This window comes from Micromonas commoda, chromosome 1 (assembly GCF_000090985.2).
Source record: "Micromonas commoda chromosome 1, complete sequence".
Taxonomy (NCBI): Eukaryota; Viridiplantae; Chlorophyta; class Mamiellophyceae; order Mamiellales; family Mamiellaceae; genus Micromonas; species Micromonas commoda.
The window spans coordinates 1,398,520-1,420,330 of record NC_013038.1 but is presented as its reverse complement, the minus strand read 5'-3'; the positions used below and the strand labels follow the sequence as shown (position 1 = coordinate 1,420,330).

At 47.9% G+C, this 21,811-nt stretch overlaps 9 protein-coding genes across 9 annotated transcripts; 4 read left to right on the top strand and 5 right to left on the bottom strand.

Moving 5' to 3' along the window:
• Positions 1 to 592: 592 nt before the first annotated feature.
• Positions 593 to 1,928, top strand: MICPUN_55364 (predicted protein). The gene is made up of 4 exons (XM_002507623.1): positions 593 to 755; positions 793 to 1,066; positions 1,147 to 1,217; positions 1,300 to 1,928. The coding sequence occupies exons 1-4, from the start codon at positions 690 to 692 to the stop codon at positions 1,624 to 1,626; spliced, it is 738 nt and encodes a 245-aa protein (XP_002507669.1). The 5' UTR covers positions 593 to 689; the 3' UTR covers positions 1,627 to 1,928.
• Positions 1,909 to 2,570, bottom strand: MICPUN_72411 (predicted protein; the record flags this gene model as incomplete). The annotated part of the gene is made up of 1 exon (XM_002507220.1): positions 1,909 to 2,570. A coding segment is annotated over one exon (662 nt), but the record flags the coding sequence as incomplete, so codon positions are not given.
• A 1,067-nt stretch (positions 2,571 to 3,637) lies between these two features.
• On the bottom strand, positions 3,638 to 4,621 carry MICPUN_51717 (predicted protein; the record flags this gene model as incomplete). The annotated part of the gene is made up of 3 exons (XM_002507219.1): positions 4,116 to 4,621; positions 3,927 to 4,065; positions 3,638 to 3,840 (listed from the first exon to the last, which is right to left on the bottom strand). The coding sequence occupies exons 1-3, from the start codon at positions 4,125 to 4,127 to the stop codon at positions 3,638 to 3,640; spliced, it is 354 nt and encodes a 117-aa protein (XP_002507265.1). The 5' UTR covers positions 4,128 to 4,621.
• A 436-nt stretch (positions 4,622 to 5,057) lies between these two features.
• Positions 5,058 to 6,471, top strand: MICPUN_107580 (predicted protein). The gene has a single exon (XM_002507622.1). The coding sequence runs from the start codon at positions 6,025 to 6,027 to the stop codon at positions 6,388 to 6,390; it is 366 nt and encodes a 121-aa protein (XP_002507668.1). The 5' UTR covers positions 5,058 to 6,024; the 3' UTR covers positions 6,391 to 6,471.
• A 44-nt stretch (positions 6,472 to 6,515) lies between these two features.
• On the bottom strand, positions 6,516 to 8,205 carry MICPUN_55361 (e2f1-like protein). The gene is made up of 3 exons (XM_002507218.1): positions 8,067 to 8,205; positions 7,785 to 8,004; positions 6,516 to 7,555 (listed from the first exon to the last, which is right to left on the bottom strand). Exons 1-3 carry the CDS (start codon positions 8,111 to 8,113, stop codon positions 6,971 to 6,973), a joined length of 852 nt encoding a protein of 283 aa, XP_002507264.1. The 5' UTR covers positions 8,114 to 8,205; the 3' UTR covers positions 6,516 to 6,970.
• Positions 8,206 to 10,399: 2,194 nt separating this feature from the next.
• On the top strand, positions 10,400 to 11,550 carry MICPUN_55360 (predicted protein; the record flags this gene model as incomplete). Its single annotated transcript, XM_002507621.1, has 1 exon — positions 10,400 to 11,550. The coding sequence occupies one exon, from the start codon at positions 10,400 to 10,402 to the stop codon at positions 11,513 to 11,515; it is 1,116 nt and encodes a 371-aa protein (XP_002507667.1). The 3' UTR covers positions 11,516 to 11,550.
• Positions 11,551 to 11,650: 100 nt separating this feature from the next.
• Positions 11,651 to 12,358, bottom strand: MICPUN_55359 (predicted protein; the record flags this gene model as incomplete). The annotated part of the gene is made up of 2 exons (XM_002507217.1): positions 11,651 to 12,140; positions 12,216 to 12,358. The coding sequence occupies 2 exons, from the start codon at positions 12,356 to 12,358 to the stop codon at positions 11,651 to 11,653; spliced, it is 633 nt and encodes a 210-aa protein (XP_002507263.1).
• Positions 12,359 to 14,240: 1,882 nt separating this feature from the next.
• MICPUN_107579 (chloride Carrier/Channel family) lies at positions 14,241 to 15,712 on the bottom strand. The gene has a single exon (XM_002507216.1). It carries the CDS (start codon positions 15,510 to 15,512, stop codon positions 14,322 to 14,324), a length of 1,191 nt encoding a protein of 396 aa, XP_002507262.1. The 5' UTR covers positions 15,513 to 15,712; the 3' UTR covers positions 14,241 to 14,321.
• A 4,399-nt stretch (positions 15,713 to 20,111) lies between these two features.
• On the top strand, positions 20,112 to 21,712 carry MAPK (predicted protein; the record flags this gene model as incomplete). Its single annotated transcript, XM_002507620.1, has 10 exons — positions 20,112 to 20,177; positions 20,236 to 20,393; positions 20,462 to 20,541; positions 20,592 to 20,701; positions 20,761 to 20,891; positions 20,948 to 21,043; positions 21,094 to 21,148; positions 21,209 to 21,313; positions 21,369 to 21,608; positions 21,662 to 21,712. The coding sequence occupies 10 exons, from the start codon at positions 20,112 to 20,114 to the stop codon at positions 21,710 to 21,712; spliced, it is 1,092 nt and encodes a 363-aa protein (XP_002507666.1).
• Positions 21,713 to 21,811: the final 99 nt, after the last annotated feature.

Below are 21,811 nucleotides of genomic sequence, written 5' to 3'. Positions count from 1 at the left end.
CCATACGATGGCTGATTTGCTTAACTCGTATAACTAATCACCATACAGGTCGCGTTCGTAACTATGTTAAAGCAATATAAATGGACGAGCAAGGGGAATTTCATGCATGATTTTAATGTCAAAATCTTACACTAGCTAATTTTCCACACGTACGGCCTAACTCCGCTTATCTCGGCTATCTCGTATATATATGGGGAATCTTCTGGTTTATTAACTAACGCAAGAAACGAAAATACCTTATTAACTACCTTCGTAATAAACTCGATGTTGCACATCTCTGTTAAGATTTTTTGCTTGCTTGGTTGAGAATTTGAACAGATGCTCCAAAAAAACCCAAACCGTACGTATGTAGAAAATGAGTTTCGTATATATACATATATTATTATTATTCATCGTCTCTATTTTATTTATACCTTCGAAGGTATGGAATATATCTTTTATTTATTTACTCCACATATATACATGCTTTAACATGCACTTACGCCATGCTATATGGTTATTAGATACTTTTATGTGTTACGAAGGTGACACTTATTACGAAGGTAAATATTAAATAATGTTACGATATCATATTATTAAATCCAGTGACCAACGCTTCGACAAGCAGATCCCGTAGAGCGGCACTTGCTCGATAAAAACCAGGGCAGCGTACCTCGAGGAGTAGACGCAGAAAGTCGCGGCCTTGAAACATGGGTCTTACATTCACGAAGCTGTTTGCTCGCTTGTTTTCAAAGAAAGAAATGAGAATTCTTATGGTAAGCTCTCTGCGAATGCAGTCCGACCGACCATCAGACCTTCGCCGGCATCTGTCTACGACGCGTATTCGGAAGCACTTCGCATAAACATGCGCTTGCGTTCCGTGTACCTCAAGTATTTGCGGATTACGTGCTCGTTCCACGCGAATCATCCAGCAACGAACAAATACCTTGCCGTGGCCGCAACTCTTCGGATCTCTGTACGTTGAAAATCCCGCTTTCTCTTCAGGTTGGCCTCGATGCAGCCGGAAAGACGACGATCTTATACAAGCTCAAGCTCGGCGAAATCGTTACAACCATACCCACAATCGGTGAGATAATTTTCGTTTAATGCTTCGAAGGCCATTTCTTTCGGTTGCCCAACGTTGATGAGCTCGAATACCCATGCCAGGTTTCAATGTTGAAACCGTTGAGTACAAGAATATTTCTTTTACTGTGTGGGACGTCGGCGGACAAGACAAGGTACGTGTTTGCGATTGCCCTCAAAGCTAGTTGTCATACAACGCTTACCCGACGTAGACAAGACTGATTATATTTCAAACAGATCCGCCCGCTTTGGAGACACTATTTCCAAAACACTCAGGGGCTTATCTTTGTTGTCGATAGCAACGACCGCGATCGCGTCTCAGAAGCAAGGGACGAGCTTCATCGTATGCTGAACGAGGATGAGCTTCGCGATGCCGTGCTGTTAGTTTTTGCCAACAAACAGGATCTGCCTAATGCAATGACTGCCGCAGAAATAACTGATAAGCTTGGACTCCACTCCATCCGCCAGCGCCACTGGTTCATTCAGTCGACTTGCGCAACATCTGGTGAAGGCCTCTACGAAGGTTTGGACTGGCTTTCTACGAACATCGCGAATGGAAAGTGAAATTTAATTATCACTCGCGGGAAGGGCGTGGAGGTCGTAAGGCTGACCAAAAGAGAGCTAAAAAATAAGCTTTTGCATGTCCCAAGCATCGTTCACTTCATGTGTGTGTTTTCTGATACCTGTGCAGTGAGGTGCAGAAATTCGCTTTCTTTCTAGTAGATACTCTTTTATTTACAAGAGAAATTGCCAGGCTATCCAGCCAGATGTACCCTAGAGTCAAGTCAATGATTGCCAGGCCGTGGTAGCGCGTGCAGAGCATACTTCCGGACACGATAACTGTGTTTACCCATTGTAGAGCTCAACACAATATCCTTTACAAAATTACTTTCACTCGGCGCCCCTTTGAGTCCTCTTGGCCGTAAGCTCATGACAGCGACCAAAAAGCTCAAGACGTTTTCTTCAAGGGCAGCATCGGTGAAGTGCATCTTACCAATGCACGCCTGGACTATTGCGTTCTTTTCAGCCCTGAACTCAACGCGTCCCGACTGCATATCTTTTACTGCATTGCCCACGTTAGATGTGACAGTGCCGACTTTTCTATTCGGCATCATACCACGCCGGCCAAGTATCTTGGCTATCTCTCCGAGCTTAGGCAGCATTTTGTCATGGGCAATCGCCTTGTCAAAGTTGATCGAAGAAAATCCATTCAATTTGATATCAGCTACAAGCGACTCCCCCCCTACAATGTGTGCACCTGCAGCATGCGCCTCGTCCGCCGCGATTCCCTCGGCGAAGACACATACTCTGATTATCTTGCCAGTTTGATGTGGTAGTTTTGTCACACCTCTTATGGCCATATCGCTTCGCTTTGGGTCAACCCCAAGGCTCACAGCAACGTCAATAGATTCATGAAAATTTGCAGTTGCATTGTCCCGCATATGTTGCAACGCCTCGGAGATCGTGATCTCGTTTTGCAAAATTGTCGACGGTACAGTTGCAAGTTTTATCACCCGTCGCGGTGTTGCAGGTGCCACGACATCAGACTGGCCCATTGCCACCATATTGTCTAGATTCTGACTAGAAAGGTTTGAAAATTGCCGGGCGATCCGACTGATGTGCGAACGCATGAAACACCTGGAGGCAAGAATAGTGCAATCCATTCCGGCCGGGAGCTGCGGGCATCTTCCGCGTAAGTTAACGAAAATATGGGAAAGGTGACCCCAGCAAAGACGAGCTTCGTTGCCGCAACAACATTTATGACTCACCGATTGTGTCGTGACGGTCAGAAACTTGATGAGGCTATGCATAGGCGTAGAGTTCAGCCGCATGCAAATGCATGTACAGTTGCGAAGGGGATTAATGCGCAAATGACTTTTCTTGGGTGACACTCCAGCGCGCCCGAACAAGCGAAGGTTATGTCGCAACTTCACGACGAAGCTAAGTCAAGAAGGCAAGCAAAGTACGAAGGTATCCATAGCACTTATATAGTCTATGAAATGAGTGTTACATAATTATAAATTACCTTCGGACGGAGTCCCTAAATATATCTGTGCAATCAATGAAATATAAATAATGGACCTTGATTGGTTCCATACATTATTTATGGTATCAGCGGCAGTAGATAGCATATATATATTGATTGAAAGCACTATAGCCGATAGAATGATAATCCCACCGCCATGCATTAGTGGGTTTGTATGGGCTTTTAGTTCCGATGGAGCATCCGTACAACCATGTGCGTGGTTCATTCTAAGATCTTAGCTAGCTCTAGGTTTTACTTTATTTTTGGAACGTGATTTTATTTATTTGAGTACTAATAATAATAGGTTGTACGATGATTAATAAATCGATGGCCGTTATTAGCTCCAAATAAAGTTTAAATACCTTCGAATGAAAATATATAAAAATACCTTCATAAATAAAATAACTCGTAGACTATATCACCGTACGATCACCGTTTGTCACTTTATTTCTGACTACAACGCTGTGCGACGCCTTCCCTTTTTTTGGACTACGACTGTTACGCGAGACGTTGTTATCGTTGCGCTTGGCGTGGACGCACACGTCGTCCTCACACGCACGCCACTTCTGAAGGAAGCACGACGCAAACGCGTCTTCTTAGGAGGCGGTGGTCGACGTCGAAGTTGACCGACCGTCGATGAAAATTCAGCTTCACATCTAAACTATATATATATATGTGCACTTCTTCATCGAAGCTGCATCGACCAAATCGTCTAAAACTTCGTCCCGAACCAGCCGACCGCGTCGTCATTTCTGAGTCATAAATAATCGTGGGTCATTCAAAAGGGAGGCACTTAATTTATATATCACTATTGCGTGATAAGTAAATATTATCATACCTTCGTTCGTACGAATGAAGTAAAATAATAAGTAATAATAAATATAAAGGTACGTACGTACGTACATATATGAAGGTACGAAGGTATATATACCTTGCTTCGTACGTATATATAATATGTACCTTCGTATAATGAATACCTTCGAATAATAATAATTAATAAGGTACCTTCATTCATTATTATTCGTACCTTGGGTATCATATTTGCTCAGCCCGTTCTCACCCTCTCGGCTAGAATCGGCGGTGACCTTGCTTGGAGAAAAGCTCAGATTTCGCACCGCCCTTTTTCAGAAAGACGTCGCCACGATACGTGATGTGCGGAGGCCAAATTCGAGTGTCGCTTCGACAGCTTTGCTCCCACAGCATAAGTACGTTCCTCAGAACACAAACGCATTCGCATTATCCGCACCGCGAACTGTTGACCTCAGGCCATTAACCTCTCGTTCTCTTCATGTCATGTCCTCGCAGGCAGTGGTGCTGGCGTGATAATTTTGCTCGCTCTTTTCGTTTTGCCCGTTACGGCAACGGTAACTCCGTACTCTCCTGAAAACTGTGAACTCCAGTTAGCTGCCCCGACTGCACCCAGATGGACACCCATACCTGATCCTTACCGGGTACTTGACGACAGCTCAGAGGAAGGAGATCTTTTTATGCGCACGGCTACAGGAAATCCATACTTATCAGGACCAGGCGACTTCGGGTTGAAGAGCACGTCCGCGCCGTGGACCGAGGCGACTCATTTCTCTTTGGTCAGGTTGCAGTTCACCACCCCAAAAGAATTTCATGAAATAGAAACCAATCCAATACAACTTTTTGGATTTTTCGGGGCGTTCCGTTGGCGAGAAAATGGTTTCGGTTCATGTGCCAGGGTTGTGCTGAAAGAGAATTCAAATGGTTCGCGCGGCCGACTTCAGTTGTTTAACTGTGGGGGACATTTCCCCGAGAGCTTTCTCAACATCAGCGAACTTGAAAGCAGTACCGACTACCTACTCGAATTCGAAATGAGTCCCAAACGCAAAGAAATCATCCTCTATCTGGATGGGGAGTTGATAAGACCACCAATCGCAGAGGGGGACCATTTCCAGTTTCAATGGGAAGACTCCGATGTTGGATACCCCGCTACACTCGGTCACAACAGCCCCATATTGCCATCTGTCGGTATCGCACCGGATGCGCCACATTCGCGCTACTTTCCTCGAACAGATGCTTGGGGATCTTCTTGGGGGGAGTGGTCCATCGGTGAAATATTTTTCTGTCTTGAACGGGCCACACCTCCCCTAGACACTCCCAGCACGAGGCCCACGTGGTTCCCAGAGTTAAAGAAGTACACGTTCACTCATTCAAACTTGTACCCAGGAGAAGGGAAAGCCGGCGAGGTAATGATCGCTCCATTTCTAGCATTCCATGAGTCGGAGTCGCTCGGTACCTGGAAAGATTCTGGTAGCCAGCTTTTCACGCTGGTGTCTGTTGCTCTCGGAGGTGCCCGCAAATCAGAAGCGGGGAAAACACTCTTCGAGCGCGATTCTGGTGTTGCGAATATCGCCGAGCAGAGCTACACCGTTTGGGCCTGCGGTGAGATGGGGACTTTCGTCATGGTTAGTATGAAATTCGTTGAAACGAACGGTGCGATCGTGGTTTCAGTTTCTGAGCCGAAAAGAAGCGATAATATCTCTGAATGTCCAAGCTCTGGAGAAGTTGCTCGAAGAATGAATAACACGATCAATGAGACAATCGCACAGCACGAATCAGCCATCGGGCTCGGTGTGAGTGCAATCGAGGTTGTTATTTACATGCCGTATGATCTCTATCACTTGTCCGCGGAGGACTGTCAGAAATTGCCAAAAATTAATTCGCAAGCCATGGTATTTCTCGGAAACATGGCGAGGAATGAGGATGAGGTGTCGGTTATACACAATTTCAACAGCTCGACTGTTTTCAGCTCGAGCGAATGTAGCGGAGACGTGAATGCGATGTTTGAAGATCTCCCTGTGGTCAGTGCTCCTCAGAGCGACTCTGAATTTACCGCATTTGGTCTTATCGCGACATGCGAGTACCCAGCCAACAACAAATCGAATATCACCCTCGAAGGTGAGGCAGCGATGAAAATAATCAAACTTCAGATTGTCTACGATGACACAAGCACCGAAGTCTCCCAAGTCGAAACACGAATCAAGCGTGTTGAAGGTTGTCACTATAAGACGCACCTCGCTTCCGAAGTTCAACGCGCCTGGAACTGCGCGGAAGACTTAGGGAATGCAACAATCTGCCTCAAGGGCATCACCTTTTTACAGATAGGGTCACTGCCACCATCTCCTCCTGCATCTCCTCCTTCGCCGTCGTCGGGCTCTCTACCGTTTCTAGATGGAGAGTGCTCGTGCGTTTCCTGCTATACTCTGCACGGCTTCAAAGATCTAGACGCCGTGGAGGCATTGGGCAAACAGGAAAATGACTGCGGGGCCACCTGACACGAAATGTTGAAAATGATATTCTTGTCCACGCCGCACATTTTTCACCGTGTTATAAATAAGATATGATGTAAGCACACGGGACATTGCCCTTCTAAGACGTTATTTACTTTTGTAATTTCCTTCTCAGAACATTCGGCTTCCAATTAAAAGCTACGAAGGTATAATACGAAGGTATCTCTAGTGCCTAAGGTTCCCCGGGTACAAGGTCACGTGCTCAAGAATATGATGTTAAATGTCATCTGCAAGCTGCGAGCTACACATTTCCCACTCTTGCTGGGTGGTGGTTGTTACAGGAGTGCCATGAATGGTATGAATGGTATGCTTCTCACTGACTACATTTCCTCAGATAAATCACTAAAGAAGCCCGTTCAACGGCAACCGAGAGTTGATTAGACCAATGAACGAATATTTGCAGCGGTGGGTGCGATTGACTGTCGCTCTGACAGTGACCAAGCTGCCCCTTCTGAAGGTGCCTCGGCATTGATTTCAGATGGACAAACCTGTGACAACAAACATGATGAGCATCCTCCTCCTGGAATAATACCGATAGTAAAACTCCCGACCGGCTTAACTCCAACTAATCTTCAAAATCGTAGGACGCAAATAAATCCTGCAATCCCATGTTCATATCTCTTGCATCCTGCAAAAACCAGTAGTCCTGATCTCCTGGAGGTGGAACGATTCTTAACATATTCGGAGTTTTAAAACCAGTCTCATCAGCAACCAAAGGACTGTCGAACATCCTCTCTTTCAACCCACTAGCCTCGGCAGTTTCCAGATGAAAGATATCATGGGCATTCAAGACCACGGCATCAGATCCAGTTTCAAACTGAGTTGAACCTGTCTCTCCAGGCTCTTGTTTGTTCAGAAGGATCTCATCTGATGTTTTAGAGAACTGTCCATGCAAGCAAGTTTTCCTTTGGCGAGAACTATCCTTCGGTCCATGAGTTCCATTGTTCCCTTGGAGAGACACGAGGAAAACGTCAACTGGTCCAGAGCTTGACTTCAGCAGAATTTGATATCTTTTCTTGGACAATTCATCTCCCTCGTCTGGGTCGGGTACCTCAAGGGTGGTTCCATAAGGTGCCCGAACTGCCACGAGAGTGTCAGATGAAAAGCTCGGGATATTTTTTATATCCTCTTCCGCGATGTAGAGGTTCCCCTGAATTCAAACCGGGTCAATGGTGGCGATCGGCCGTTGGGGCATAACTTTCGTTGGGGTTTGTTACTTGCCTTGTGAAGTGGATCTTCAAGTAGAACCTGTAGGCTCCTCCGCATGTTCAAAATGTGCAAGTCAAGCACCTTCTCCTCCTCACGTATGATGTCAAGTCCTTCCTGCGTCGAGGCTTTTGTAATGAAGTGAAGCCGACGTTTTACATGGTATCAGATACCTTCATGATGTTAGCTTCAGGGAACGCAGGAGCCGAGGCACTTGGCTTCCAAAGAATATTATTTTTGGACTTCTTTTCAATCAACCCGATGCCCTCCAATACATTTGTGATGTCGTATATTCGTCTCTTCTGAACTTTCAGCACTTCCGCAGCTTGATTCAGGTCTATAGTCCCGTGTTCCGCTCGATCGATGAGAGAGATAAACTTTTTTGTGAGTAAACTAAGGGAACTGCAATCAAAGGGGTCAGGTTTAAAAAAAAAACTCAAAGAAAGGTTGAACACGGGGACAACCTATCGTATCTGCACGGCGTTGTTCCAGAAGCGTGCATCAAGAAAATCGGAAATTCCAGTTGCTGGTTCGGTTGTGGGGAGTGGACGTGCAGTTAGCCACTGTACGATTTTTTCGTAAGTGCGTCTAGCGTGCAACCGCACTGAACCAGCAAAGTTCATACGTTTATTACGTCACGCGAGTTAGCATTGCAAATGGCGAATATTACCCATGTAAATCGCGTATAGTCATATGATCCGTGCAAGGTGCCTCCAATCAAGTGACTGAGACTGATCTAACTGAAAAGGAATGTTTTTTTTGGTTCGCAGGAGGCTGATTTGGGACGAGTCATAATAGTCTATCATTTTTAAGAGTGTTGATCGATGGGGCTTCGGTGAAAGACGGACTAAAAGGGCTACTTAACCATGGTTTGAAGCTGAATTTTCATCGATACATCGGTCAACTTCGACGTCTTCCACCGCCTCATCAGAAGACGCCTTGGCGTCGATTCTTCGTTCACAAGTGGCATGTGTGTGAGGACGGCGACTACGTGCACGCCGAGCGCAACGATAAGGACATCCCGCAGAACAGTCGCCGTCGAAAGGACACGGAAGGCGTCGCACGTGTCGTTTTGTTGTCAGAAATAAAGTAAGAAACGACGACCGCACGGTTGTTTAGTCTACGACTTTTGCAAATGATCGAGCTCTCGACCAACCAGAAGACGAATAAAATGTAAAAAATGTAGAAAAAAGATGGAGTGGGATGTGGTATCGGTTTTTACTCCCGAAGGCGCTCGAAGGCGCTTTACGCGCCGTAGCTCTGCTGAACCTCGGAATCATGCCGCACATTACGTGGCAAAGTTGCGCTTCATGTCTTGAAGAGCAACTTTGTCACGTGCAGTGCGGCACGATTCAGGCGTTCTGAGCCGCCATGCGCGCATAAAGGACCGATTATGGACTTGAAAAACCGTTAACGCCAAACCACCAAAAAGAGCTGACAAGAAAGTTGACACGAATCGTGGCACGATTTTCACAAATGGCGTTTAGTAGTGCAGAATCCTGCCAGGATTCCTGCCACGATTTTCCACTACTAAATCCCTCTAATGTGACTTCGTTCGTTACCAGTGAACTGGTTTCCTCGTCCCAAATAATCACGTGATTGCTATTACTGCACCAACTAACGAAAATATCATTAAAATATCTAAAACCTGTTGAGGATTAATTAATACATACCAAGGTATTATTTATCATAATACCATATATACATACAATCAAGTCAAATTATTAATATTCATATTATACTTTATTTCGTAATATTGACTCATATTTTATTCATATTTTAACATGAAATATTTACGAAGGTAACATAAATATTGTCAAAGATTTACGAAGGAAATATTTTAATAATAATAATAACTCTCCAGTGCCCGGACAGTCACGTAAATTCGGTGTGCCAGGTGGTCGGCATAGCCGCGTCGCGTGGCGCGGCGCGCACGCGCGGTCGTCGTCGTCGTCGTCGTCGTCGTCGTCGTCGTCGTCGTCGTCGTCGTCGTCGTCGTCGTCGTCGTCGTTGCGTCGCGCGAGATGGGACGCGCGGCGCGTCAGAGCGTGTGCGCGGTCGTCGGCGAGACGGGTGAAATCGTCAGCGCGAATTACGCGAGTGTCGTGCGTGTAATATATTGTATGTTTGTCACGTTTTACGTGTTCGCGAGGACGCAAGAAAACAGAATAAGTCGTGTGTTTTGTATGCGTCGTAGATACGAACGAAGCAAACGATGGAAGGTCGGGACGGATATATATGATTGGTTGATGATCGGTACGTAACAACGAGAAAAACACGGATATTAATAAGTTTAAATATGGGAATACCTTCGATTCGGAGCTACCTTCGTACCTTCTATTCGTACTAGCTAGCTAGCTATCCATATACAAGCTAGTGACTGAACAGAAATGTTTGGTTCGCGGGAGGCTGACTAGCTAGCTAGCTTAGCTCTAGCTAGTAGGAAGCACCTTGCACGGATCAAATACGTTTTGTGCATGGCCTATTTTAGCACTAGCGCGATGAGAAAGTGACCGCCTGTCTACTTGCTGTTTCATGTCCCGCCGTGAAACATAAACCGCTCTTTCACTTTGGGTGTCAGAAACAAACCACGGACCCTACGTCAGGTCAGTGTCTACTCATTCCTCTTTCCGTGCTTTGTTGTTTTTTCTTCGTGACAAGCGCTACATGTAGTGACCGTTGCAAATGACCCAGACAACTACCGTCATTCGCTCTTGGCGCGTGTATGAACAGTCTCTCGATTCCCAAGAGAGCCACCTGATACCTTCGAAGGTATTTTCTCGGGAAAATGATGCCTCGTGGCGGGCACTCCTTTCCGACTTTTCGCAGGATTGATGTTTTGGAGCTCTTTTATACTCGTGTTTACGATCTTCTCACCTTAGCGCGTTTCACCTACTTCCCTGTGAGGCGGGGCTTTTCAAGCTGCCAAAGTTGGAAATCCTCAACTTGTAGACTTCACGCACGTCTAAATCACACGTCTGTGCTATATTTGCGGTCGATGATTGCGCCGCTCCGGAGGTTATTTTCATGGGGAGTCCCAACATCCGACGCGCTAAATTTCATACAGTTAGCGGTTGATCAAGAGAACATGTTAGAAGTTGGGGCTGGCACAGGGTACTGGGCTTCATTGTTAAGACAACAAAATGTATACATAATTCCGACTGATGTGCATCCATGCCATGTTCAGGGTACCAACGGATTTCACTGTCTTCACAGTGGGAACGTCCCGCCTTTTTGCCGAGTGCTCAAAGGTCGCCCTGCCATTCTGAGAAAGTTAGTTGATTTTCGCTACCTTTTTATTTGCTGGCCACCAAGAGAACAAGACTTTTGGTTGCCTTCCCTTGAATTTACAAACATGGCGTTCAACGCATTGAAGTACTTCCGGGGAGAAACCTTGCTCTTTGTCGGTGAAGGATTCTCCCAATTTCAAAGAGTGAAATATCGTTCCTGTTGTTCAGCAGCAGCACATCACAGATGCTCAACGGCCGGTCCGGCATTTAATCATACGGTATTGGCTGATTGGAGAAACAAAGGCCAAGCCGTGACCCCTAAGTGGCCAGGAGCGGCTGATACGCTGACGCTCTGGGAAAATACACAGGCCCGGAAAGACACTCGTTGTTCAGTAGTTTCAAGTAAGTCTGCTATCACGAAACGGATAAGAATGTCGAGTTCAATCCAGTTTGCGTTGAACAATGAGTTCATCTGTGCACAGCTTGGCTTCCTAACCACTGAGAGTGATGTTCCCAAACAAACTTGCGGTGTCATATCTGGAAGCCGGGACTCGCAAATGCGCTGCCTTTGTGCGGAACGCACGCGCCAATTGTCTGAGATATCAAAAACCTGGGCGGGGCAAATGGTAGCACACCTCGAAATGCAAAGCCCAGAACGCTTTGTTCCCTTATAATTAGATTAGGTCAGTCAACCAACAGCGCCCAACTTAGTGCACTCCGGCGTGAATGCACTGTATTTAATGTGCAGTAAATGAACAACTGTCAAAGATAACGGTCCTCGTGGATTCTCCCCATCACACTTTTTTGTTTTATTGACTTGCATATTCCTGGAAGGCTACTTTGGTTACCGAACTTTGATAACGCGTTACTGTGAGAGAGGTCCTCAGATGATCAGTAATGCAACCGGCATATCCTGTTTTCCTTATGAGGGAATCGACTGTTTGCTGTTTCGACCATCCTTGTTGCTCAGCCACGTCAGGTAAATACGTCGCACTCCACTTTTCATCCGGATCCAACCTATTCGACCGGTCATTGAAATTGAGAATTACTCCGTGTTCCCCGATCTTCCAGTCGAGACAGTGTCTTGCAAGTTCTCTGGAGTGTAGCAGGGATACCTTACACATCAAGTGCGGAATTTCTGAGTATTGAATTGGCTCAAATCTCGCGTCCCTCAAACTGCTATGCAAAGCATATTCTACGAGGGCTTCATGCAAGTATCGTGGCGCCAAGGATCCAATGCAGCCTCGGAGTTTCGGCGAGGTTTGAAGCGACAACCTTTCCCAGGAAACAAATAACGGACTGCGGCAGAAATCGTGACAATACATATGGTGCTGCGTAGAAAACTTTCTGAAGGGACAAATAGTTTCGACTCACCAGAAGAAGTTGGGAAAGTTCGAATGGTGTCCCGAGATAGCTTTTCCTTTGAGTTGAGCGGTCAAGGCGTCGAAGCATAGGTGACACATCTCCCCAGTTGCCCGACAGAGTTCGATCCCGTGATTCGACTGTTCGGAAGGCATGCCGTCACGCCCGTGGCAAGAGTGGGCGAGGTAAGTGTTACGAGGGTATTAGCAAAATGTGGCAGAGGTCGTCACTGCATGCATGTTTAAACTACTTCAACAACGAAATTCTCCAGCAGGTATATGGTAGGGTCCCGATTAGTGCCACTTTTTGTCCCCTTTTGCTACCGCGAAAGCAAAGTGGCTGTTTTGTATGGGCAAATAGTTTGAAATCAGGTCGATTTTCGGGCAATTTTGCCTTCTTCGGGACCGCTCTCCGGCGACTCGCCAGGAGGCCTCGGCCCCGATTTTGCTCTCGCGAAGGCCGAAATACCGCGAACGCGAATTGATGTCTGACTATTTGCCCATACGAAAATCCACTTTGCTTTCGCGGTAAGCAAAGGGGACAAAAAGTGGCACTAATCGAGACCTATATGGACAGATCGATGAGAAAAGATAATTATTAGTTAGTTGTGACGAGAAAATATATATCCGAAGCGCACCAGATACCATCTGAGTGAGCTTTCATTCAGGAAATATCCAAAGTGGACCAGATTTCATTTCAGTGAGTTTTTCGTCAAGGAAACACGAGAAAATAATGGTGGTATCACAGATGAAGACTTCTTGCACTAGGTGAGGGGAAGGCCACCCCGTGTTGACGCGCCCCTCCCGACCGTGGATGAGAGTTTCAGGACGTGCCGTCAGTGAAGGACCTACTCGATGTATCGTATAGAAGCCGATGACGCCACAACATGACACCACTCTCTATCTCTGTCAAGATTCAGAAGCACGCGGTGTCGCCGTGCGCGCAAGCTGGTCCATGTCCAACTCTTTCCCACCACCTCGTTTTTCGACATCTCGGAATCATGACAAGCCTCGACGTAGGATCAGACTGTTTGCCTGTGCTAGCCAAGTGCGAGAATCGGGACAATACAACGCCCACAGGTAGATGGTGCGTGGCAAAATCCACCGTAATATCCCGAAAATCGGGAATCGTGTTAGATCGCACTGGCGACTTGTTAGGTCCGGATTGAAAATGACACGGCCCTAACTGTTTGCCACATCCCCCGGCTAGATCTAGCCCGGCTAGAATCGAAACGCCCCTACCAGGTGATTGTTATATTTTGGAAGTTGAGGTGGTGTAATATCGGCTATGCCGAATACCGTATTGGAGGATAAACTCAAGAATGACAGTTATCTGAAGATTTCCGTTTTGATCGATTTTCACTTTCAATACGCTATTTTCCCATTCAACCGCGCGGCGCCGTACGGCATGACGAGCGCGGTTCCGAGGGAGCAAAGCCGAACGAGCGCGAGGAGCGCGGAGCGTCCCCTCGCTCTCGACCCTCGCCCGTACTCCTCCGCTGCCGCGCGAGCGAGTCTGAGGTTTCTGGTGCGCTCCGCGACGGAGCGACGGACCTCGCGAGGCGAAATTTCCTCTCAACTCCCTTTCAAACGCTACCCGATCAAAAATTTCGGGGAGCAACCGGGCGGACAAATCTGAAAATTTTCCCCTCGGGGTGCTCACACCTGCCAGACCTGCCTGAATCCAGAATACGAAGGTAATAAGTGTTTACAAGTACGAAGGTATTAAATAAACCCAAAGGGAAAGTGCAATAGAATTCCTGGCTGGATGCAAACAGCATTCCTGGCTGCATTCCTGGCTGGTGGCTAAAAGTTTACTACGAAGGTACCTTCGAAGGTACCTCATAAAACTTTCACTTCTCATCAGAGGTACCGAGCTGCCGAGCGAGATTTTTTATCGAGCCTGTTTTTATCTTGGGTTACCTTCGCTTCGTCTTAGATAGATTCGTCAAGCGATCCAGGGCAGCACCAGAAGAGTTTCACAAGTGCGAGTAGCCTCTGGAGCAGTCATAGCACTACAATAAAGGCTGCTACGTTTGCCTGCGCATATAATTTGATTTCGAGGCATTCGTGCTACGGCTGTCAATCGTCATCTGTCTGTCCCCGTCAATTCGCTCGTTCACTCTTCACCATCCCCAGCGCACCTGCAAAGGTCGCCCCGAGTCAACATCCCAACTACCTTGTTTCCGTTGTCCACAACCGGCAGGTGCCTCAAACCTACATCAATCAGGTAATTCGCTGCCCGCCACACCGAGCACCTCTCGTTCACCGTCAATGGTGCAATCTTCATGAACGCGCCGACGTCGCACTTGTAGTTGGCGAGCTCGCTGTCCGTCAGCCCGATCCTGTCAAGAGCCGCGTTTGACACGGACACCGTCCTGTCTCCGTGGCTGTGCCTGTGGTGGAAGGTTCGCATGTCCGCATCGAGGGTGTCGTAGTATGTCCGTAGCTCCTCGACGCCGGGGCCGGAGAAAGCTGGGAATAGCTCCTCAGAGCCGGTGTCTTCGTCTGACGCACTGGACGAGGCAGCAACGCGCTCACGGCGAAAGATGTTGAAAAAGTCCCGCATCGCGCGCCCTCCCGCCGACGCACGAGCAGCTGGCATGGACGCAGGAGCGGGGGGCGCAACTTCGACAAACGCGCGCCTTGCGAGGAGCACCATGAGCTGTGACCGCAGTATCAGGCCAACGACTTTGCCTTTTCGAACCGAATCGCCTCTGCTGCGACCGACGTTTTCCAAGCCGAGCTCCTCCGTTCCGTCGACAACTGGGAATCCGTTGTGCGAGTTGGTACGCAGCACCCAAACGATCCGAGCGACGCTCTCAACGCGGTTCAGGCAGACCGGGTCTCGCGACATTGCCTCAGCGACGGTAGCACCCACGCGATCGATAAGCGGGCAGGATAATGCGTCTTCTGCAGTCTCTGGCGCGCTGTGGTGTCGCAGGAACGGCACGCGCGCCGCGGCCAGCTGCAGGTCGTAGAACGAGCCTTCACACCCAAGGAGCGCACCAAACCCTGCTCCCGCAAGATTGGCAACTGCGACGCCGATAAGCAGCGGGAGCAGGTAATCCACGTGACCGGTTCCTTCGAGCATGATAATGACGAGAGATATGGACCCACGGAAGACTCCGGCAAGCGCGGCTGTTGCGCCAACAAGCGCGTAAGCACCAATCGGCACGCCCGATTTAGAGGCTGGGTCGGTCACGACGTATCGAACCAGTTCGCCGAATAGCGTCCCGAGCAGACAGCCCCACAAAATCGTGGGCATGAATACGCCGGCGGGTAAGGAGAGGTCGCACGCAAGGGCCATCGTGGCGAGTGTGATAACCAGTGCAGTGGCGATGGATGCGATGGAGAAATCGAGGGGTTGAACGCAGGAGGATTCGCTTGCCCCACAAGAATGATACCCGGCCGAGAGGACATCGACGATGATATCGTCCCTGAGCCCGAGGAGCAGTGCTGCGAGATCATTATACTCGCCATCGCCACAGCCGAGGCGAACAGCAACTGATGCATCGCTGCCTGCCGCAACCGGCCGGCACTCACCCACGACGGCGGATACCGACACAGCTACCGCTACACAAAACGCGGCGATGCCGCCCGCCTCCAGCACCTTTCGTGTCGGGGACGCCGGACGAACTGCGGAGAGGGCGGACGTGATGCGGGTGATGAGCGCACCGATGGCACCCGCACACATGGAGAGAATGACAAACACAGGAAGCTCCCATAGGTAAAAATCGACATCGGATTCACCCGCGCCGCCGAACGAGATCAACCCCGGCGATCTGACTGAATATACCGATGCAAATGAACCACCCTTAGCGCGCGGCACGCCTAACTGGGTACGGAGCAACGACAACGTGAAGATAGATAGGGTTGAGCAGAGCAGCGACCTTTCCAGTTTTTGAAGCACCGGAAGAGCGAAGGGTCAGTGATGGTTTCAGAGGTGTCGAGGAATTTCGGGCAGCACTCACCGCCACGTGGTTGTGTGTGACCAGTGCGTCGACGCCTCCTCCAACGAGAATAGCACGCCACCGATGGGCGCGCCGAACGCAGCGGCAAGCCCCGATGCCACCCCTGCCGAAAGGAAGTCTCTGCCATCAATATCATTGAAAAAGGTATCGAGGAACTTCCACGCTCGGACCCGCCGAGACTTGGGAGGCCTCGACATCCATCGGTGTCGTCGGGTAAAAAAGGAAGCGACCGCCGCGCCGACGTGCACAAGCGGTCCCTCGGGACCCACGGGAAGACCCGATGCAACTTGCGTTGTGTGAAGATGAAGGTTTTGAGTTTGAGAAAGTCGTGTTCGATAACGATGAACTGAAGGAGAAATTTGGTGATTCAATTTTAACCTACCGGAGCATACAGTGCCGACGACCTTGACGGCAACGGTGCGGGGAGAGAAGAGCTTGGGGACGTGAACGCCGTTAAGGGAAGCCATGACGAGCGCCACGCCAGCTCCCGTCGCGGGCGGTGCAACTTTCACCACGAGGACCGAGGCGATGAGGGCAAGTGTGGTGGCGGTGGACGTCAGGACGGCCCACGCTGAGAGGATGGGCGCGTTGGGTGCGGATACGATCGCGGCTGCGACCCATCGCAGCCTCAGCGCGGTTAGGACGGTGACGAAGTGCTCGAGCGTGAATGCGATGAAGCCAGTGACAACCCCTATGAGGGCGGTGACAAACCAGCGGCAACCCCGCGGGGCTACGGGACGCCCTGTGGCGCGGAAGCTCTCATTATCGATGACCTCGTAATCAAGTGATTCGAATTCAGCGATGGAAGATTTCCAGTCGCGATCTCGGCGGAGCTTGGCCAGCGGAGCCTGGTCGCCCCTGAGGGAGCGTTAGATTCTTAACGTCAGATCTGTCGAACTAGAGTCGAGGGCGGCGTGCCCAGGTTCCTCAACGCTCGAATTCGCACCGGTACACGGATGCATGGCGTCGAATGATGGAATCCGCGGATGGTGGCGGCAACATGCGCTCCTCCATGACCCCTGATGAGGTTTTGGCGCCCGATGCGGCGAAAACCGCGACTACTGCCGCCGAACTTCCTGAGTGCCAACCGCAGGATGTCCTTGTTATTACCTCATACCTTCGAAACCTGTGGATAGTTGTCAATTTTTAAACACTTGATGTATGAGTAATAATAAGGTATCATATGTATATATCCATGCGAGCTACGAATTCGCGAAGGTATTCTGGATTTCAACCAGGTTGGCACACTTTTACGCCGATAACCTTATAAAATTTTACCTTCATTCGTACGAATGAAGGTACCTTCGTAAGTTATATGTATCACCTTTAACTTTGGAGCTAAAGGTACCATTGATTTAATCGTCGTATGGTAACATAGTCATCAAATTCACGTTCCAGCGTTAAACTCAGACGACTTATCATCGGTAACCTAAAGCGATACCTTATATATAAGGTATCGTTCTAGCTAGGTGTTCCAACCTGGTTGAAATCCAGAATACCTTCTTCGTACGAAGGTACGTATTATGAAGGTAAAGAGGGGCGCTAAAAATGCTAAAAATGTTAGGTCCGATGACGCCATAACATGACACCACTCTCTATCTCTGTCAAGATTCAGAAGCACGCGGTGTCGCCGTGCGCGCAAGCTGGTCCATGTCCAACTCTTTCCCACCACCTCGTTTTTCGACATCTCGGAATCATGACAAGCCTCGACGTAGGATCAGACTGTTTGCCTGTGCTAGCCAAGTGCTCGGTGGGAAAATGCCCATACGTCATCAAAAAGCCTCTGAAAATTTCGCTGAAAATCCGAAAATCCGTTATTGTACATTTGCGCGAATAGACCATACTCCCTATATCGTTGACGTTCGGTCGGCAGTGGAGTCACCATACGATCACCGGTCGGTTGCAAATACAGACACGTGCTTCGAGCCAAACATTTTGGGTCGCGCGTGTTTTTTTTCCGTTTGGCGCCCAGTGTGGACGGCGAGCGCGCTAGACAACTGGCAATTACGCTACTCGGCGCCAAAATTGGAGGACGCCATCATCAGGAGCGCGCCTTGGTGTTGACGAGTTTGCGTCGTCAGATACGATGTTGCGGCTTAGCTACGACAATATCATGGTTTTACGAGTTAATAGACCGTCAACTCGCCTCTGAAACCGTAGCTCAGGCGCAACGTCGTTTCGTGCGACGCAAACCCGTCAACACCAATGCGCGCTCCTTACGATGTCGTCCTCCAATTTTGGCGCCGAACAGCGTATTAGTGAGCCGCTCAGCGCGCTCGCCGTCCTGACTGGGCGCCATAGGGAAAAAACACCCGCGACCCAATTTTAGTCAAAAGTCAACGAGTCAACGAAATCAACGAGTCAACGATATACGGAAATGTTCTATTCGGCCGATCTTACACGACCCCAACTTACGAAAATGTAACAATCACCTGGTATCGTTTATCAAGGTCGAAGGTTTATTCGTCCCATACATTGATGACATTTTTGACACCATTAAATCAAGAACGTAGGTCCAGCGCTACATAAAGTTGTCGACATTTTCTACACCGTTAAATCAAGAACGAGGGTCTATCCGTCTCATACATTGTCCACATTTTTGGATTTTTAGCTCCAGAATCTTGAGTCAGTGTCCCATATAGTTGTCACACAATGTTTACTCATATAAACGTGTATTTAAATAAGGTTTGATATTTACATTTACATATTTAAACGATTTTAAACATATTTAATACTTATTATTAATACGAACGATGTTAAACTATCTACGTATGTATACGACAGTAATATCATGTGTGTATATAATATACGTATACGCGCATGCCTCATCGGCTAGCCGACCACCCACAGGACGAACGATTCTCACCTCACCGTCACTCGCACTCACGAACGGTTCGGCCTTTGGAGAATTATTTATATTGGTATTACCTCCTACAACATACAACTTCTTTCGTCTGATGTTTATTACCTTCGTACGTACGTACCTTCGTACGTACGTACCTTATTACTTATTATATTATTCGGGACGAAGTACGTAAGTACTGAAGTCACGTTAGCACCATATATTCCACCCGGTTTTTTTCGACCCCGTGATATTTTATTCGTCTTCTGATTGGTCGTGAGTTGGATCATTTCCATAAATCGTAGACTATATTACCGTACGATCGCCGTTTGTCACTTTATTTCTGACTACAACGCTGTGCGACGCCTTCCCGTTTTTTGGAGTACGACTGTTCAGCGAGACGTTCTTTTCGATGCATTTAGCGTGCACGCACACGTCGTCCTCACACGCACGCCACTTCCGAGCGAGCATCGACGCAAACGCGTTTTCCTACGAGGCGGTGGTCGACGTCGAAGTTGACCGATCATCGATGAAAATTCAGCTTCAAATCTAAACTATGTGCACTTCTTCATCGAAGCTGCATCGATCAAATCGTCTAAGACTTCGTCCCGAACCAGCCGACCGCGTCTTCATTTCTGAGTCATAAATCGTGGGTCATTCAAAGGGAGGCACTTACGCAATTATTATTACTTCGTTCGTATTCCATATCTTCGTAAGATTAATAATTTAGTTATAATTTTCCCTAATCATCAATTATATGGCAAAATCAGACCATATATATGTCTGAAAGCAGGTTCGCAAATACAGTCGCAGAAACGTGTTACCGAACGAAGGTGTTATAGTGGTGTTATGTTATTAGTGCGCATATATAGCAGTTATAGAAATAGTTCATAGTCTACGAATCGAAGATAGATGGAGTACATTGCTTGAGAAACTCGGCACCAAACATTTTCAAAGACAACGCTTCGTTTTACGAGCAAAAGTCTTCCAGAGCCACGGATAGCTGCAAGAAGGCCTGGCCGCTTCTCGGGAATTCCTTCATTCACACCGTTTGAAGGCCGATTTGGCAGGCGGAAGTGCTTCTTCATCTGTGATGAGCGAAGAGATCGACAAGCACGTTCTGCGAAAATACGAAATACAGCAGAAGCTCGGGAAAGGGGTACGGAATTTCGTTGGACTTTATTCCCTCGCTCAAGCACGCTGTTCGTGAATACCAGGCATACGGAATAGTTTGGAAATCTGTGGACAAGAAGACCCGTGATGTTGTAGCCGTGAAAAAAATCTTTGACGCGTTCCAAAACGCTACAGATGCACAGCGAACGTTTCGCGAAATTATGTTTCTGCAAGAGGTCAACAACCACGAGAATATTGTCAGGTTTGCGCAGATTCCTTGAGTTTCGCAATACCTCTGTTCCCGAGTGCACACATACGCCATCTTTGCAGGTTGTTGAATGTTCTGAAAGCAGAAAACGACAGAGACATCTATCTGATTTTTGAGTACATGGAAACTGACTTGCATGCAGGTGGTGAATTCATGTGTTATTCAAGACAGACTGTGACTTTTGAGATGCAGTAATACGCGCAAATATTTTGGAGGACATCCATAAACAATACATCATGTACCAACTTTTCAAGGCACTAAAATACATGCATTCCGCTGAGCTCTTGCACAGGGATGTCAAGGTGTGATTTTTCTTGCCGCGAACCGCCATGCTTCTCACCTGCAGCTGTACCTTCATCAGCCAAGCAATCTACTATTAAACAGTGAATGTCAAATGAAGATAGCAGACTTTGGGCTCGCTCGCTCTTTAACGAATATTGCGGATAACAAAGATTCTACGCCTATATTAACGGATTATGTAGCAACGCGCTGGAAAGTACTTCGTACCCCACACAGCTGTAACTCTGGTCTGATATCTTGCTTCGCAGGTATCGAGCCCCTGAGATTCTTCTGGGTTCTACAAGATACACATTTGGAGTCGATACATGGTCAAGTGGTTGTATCCTCGGAGAACTTCTTGGAGGGTGCGTTACAATCAAATCAACATAATTCTAAAGCTGACAACATTTTCCAGAAAGCCAATTTTCCCTGGCACCTCGACCATGAATCAACTTGACCGCATAATTGAGGTGAAAAGCTTGGTACCATGTTGGTTCACATGTTGCTAAAATTTCTTGATGTATCCACAGGTTACGGGAAAACCCGCGAACGAAGACATTGTCGCCGTGCAATCTCCATTCGCAATCACGATGCTTGCATCTCTTCCGCCCCCAAAGCCAAAGAAAGCTACAGAGGTAGGCGAATCGTTGGACTTCTTTGCACACACTGTTTAAACCATCTACACTGTAGCTTTTTCCACGCGCGAGTCACCAGGCTGCAGATTTGTTGCAAAAGCTCCTCCAATTCAATCCCGAGAAACGAATCACGGCAGAGGAAGCGTTGAGACATCCATACTTAGCTCAGTTCCATAATCCAGCAGATGAGCCATACTGTGATCACCGTATTTTGATTCCCGTCGACGACAATACCAAATACTCAGTTCAAGAATACCGAGAAACGCTTTACTCTGAAATTGTTAAGAGGAAGAAGGTTTTCTAATATTTTAACATCACTTGGCGTTCATCACCTTGATTTCAACTCAGGAGTTGCGTCGACGAATGCGCGAGCGTGAGCAAGCTAGGGCAATTCGATAAGGTTTGCATTACTTAGTTTGAAGGGAATGTTGGTGCAATATATAGCCAGACTCTGGTTCTTTGTTCCAGGGTCTGTTCTCTAGCTTCTAAAACACGGCC

What these genes read in the sequence shown, in the direction of transcription:
- MICPUN_107579 (XM_002507216.1), bottom strand. Translation starts at nt 15,512, where the DNA reads ATGGCCCTTGCGTGCGACCTCTCCTTACCCGCCGGCGTATTCATGCCC.
- MICPUN_55364 (XM_002507623.1), top strand. Translation starts at nt 690, where the DNA reads ATGGGTCTTACATTCACGAAGCTGTTTGCTCGCTTGTTTTCAAAGAAA. An exon ending in TACAACCATACCCACAATCG is followed by an intron (nt 1,067 to 1,146) that starts GTGAGATAATTT and finishes TACCCATGCCAG; the next exon opens with GTTTCAATGTTGAAACCGTT. An exon ending in ACGTCGGCGGACAAGACAAG is followed by an intron (nt 1,218 to 1,299) that starts GTACGTGTTTGC and finishes TATTTCAAACAG; the next exon opens with ATCCGCCCGCTTTGGAGACA.
- MICPUN_107580 (XM_002507622.1), top strand. Translation starts at nt 6,025, where the DNA reads ATGAAAATAATCAAACTTCAGATTGTCTACGATGACACAAGCACCGAA.
- MICPUN_55361 (XM_002507218.1), bottom strand. Translation starts at nt 8,113, where the DNA reads ATGCACGCTTCTGGAACAACGCCGTGCAGATACGATAGGTTGTCCCC. An exon ending in AGATACGATAGGTTGTCCCC is followed by an intron (nt 8,005 to 8,066) that starts GTGTTCAACCTT and finishes CAGTTCCCTTAG; the next exon opens with TTTACTCACAAAAAAGTTTA. An exon ending in CTGAAGCTAACATCATGAAG is followed by an intron (nt 7,556 to 7,784) that starts GTATCTGATACC and finishes GTTTGAATTCAG; the next exon opens with GGGAACCTCTACATCGCGGA.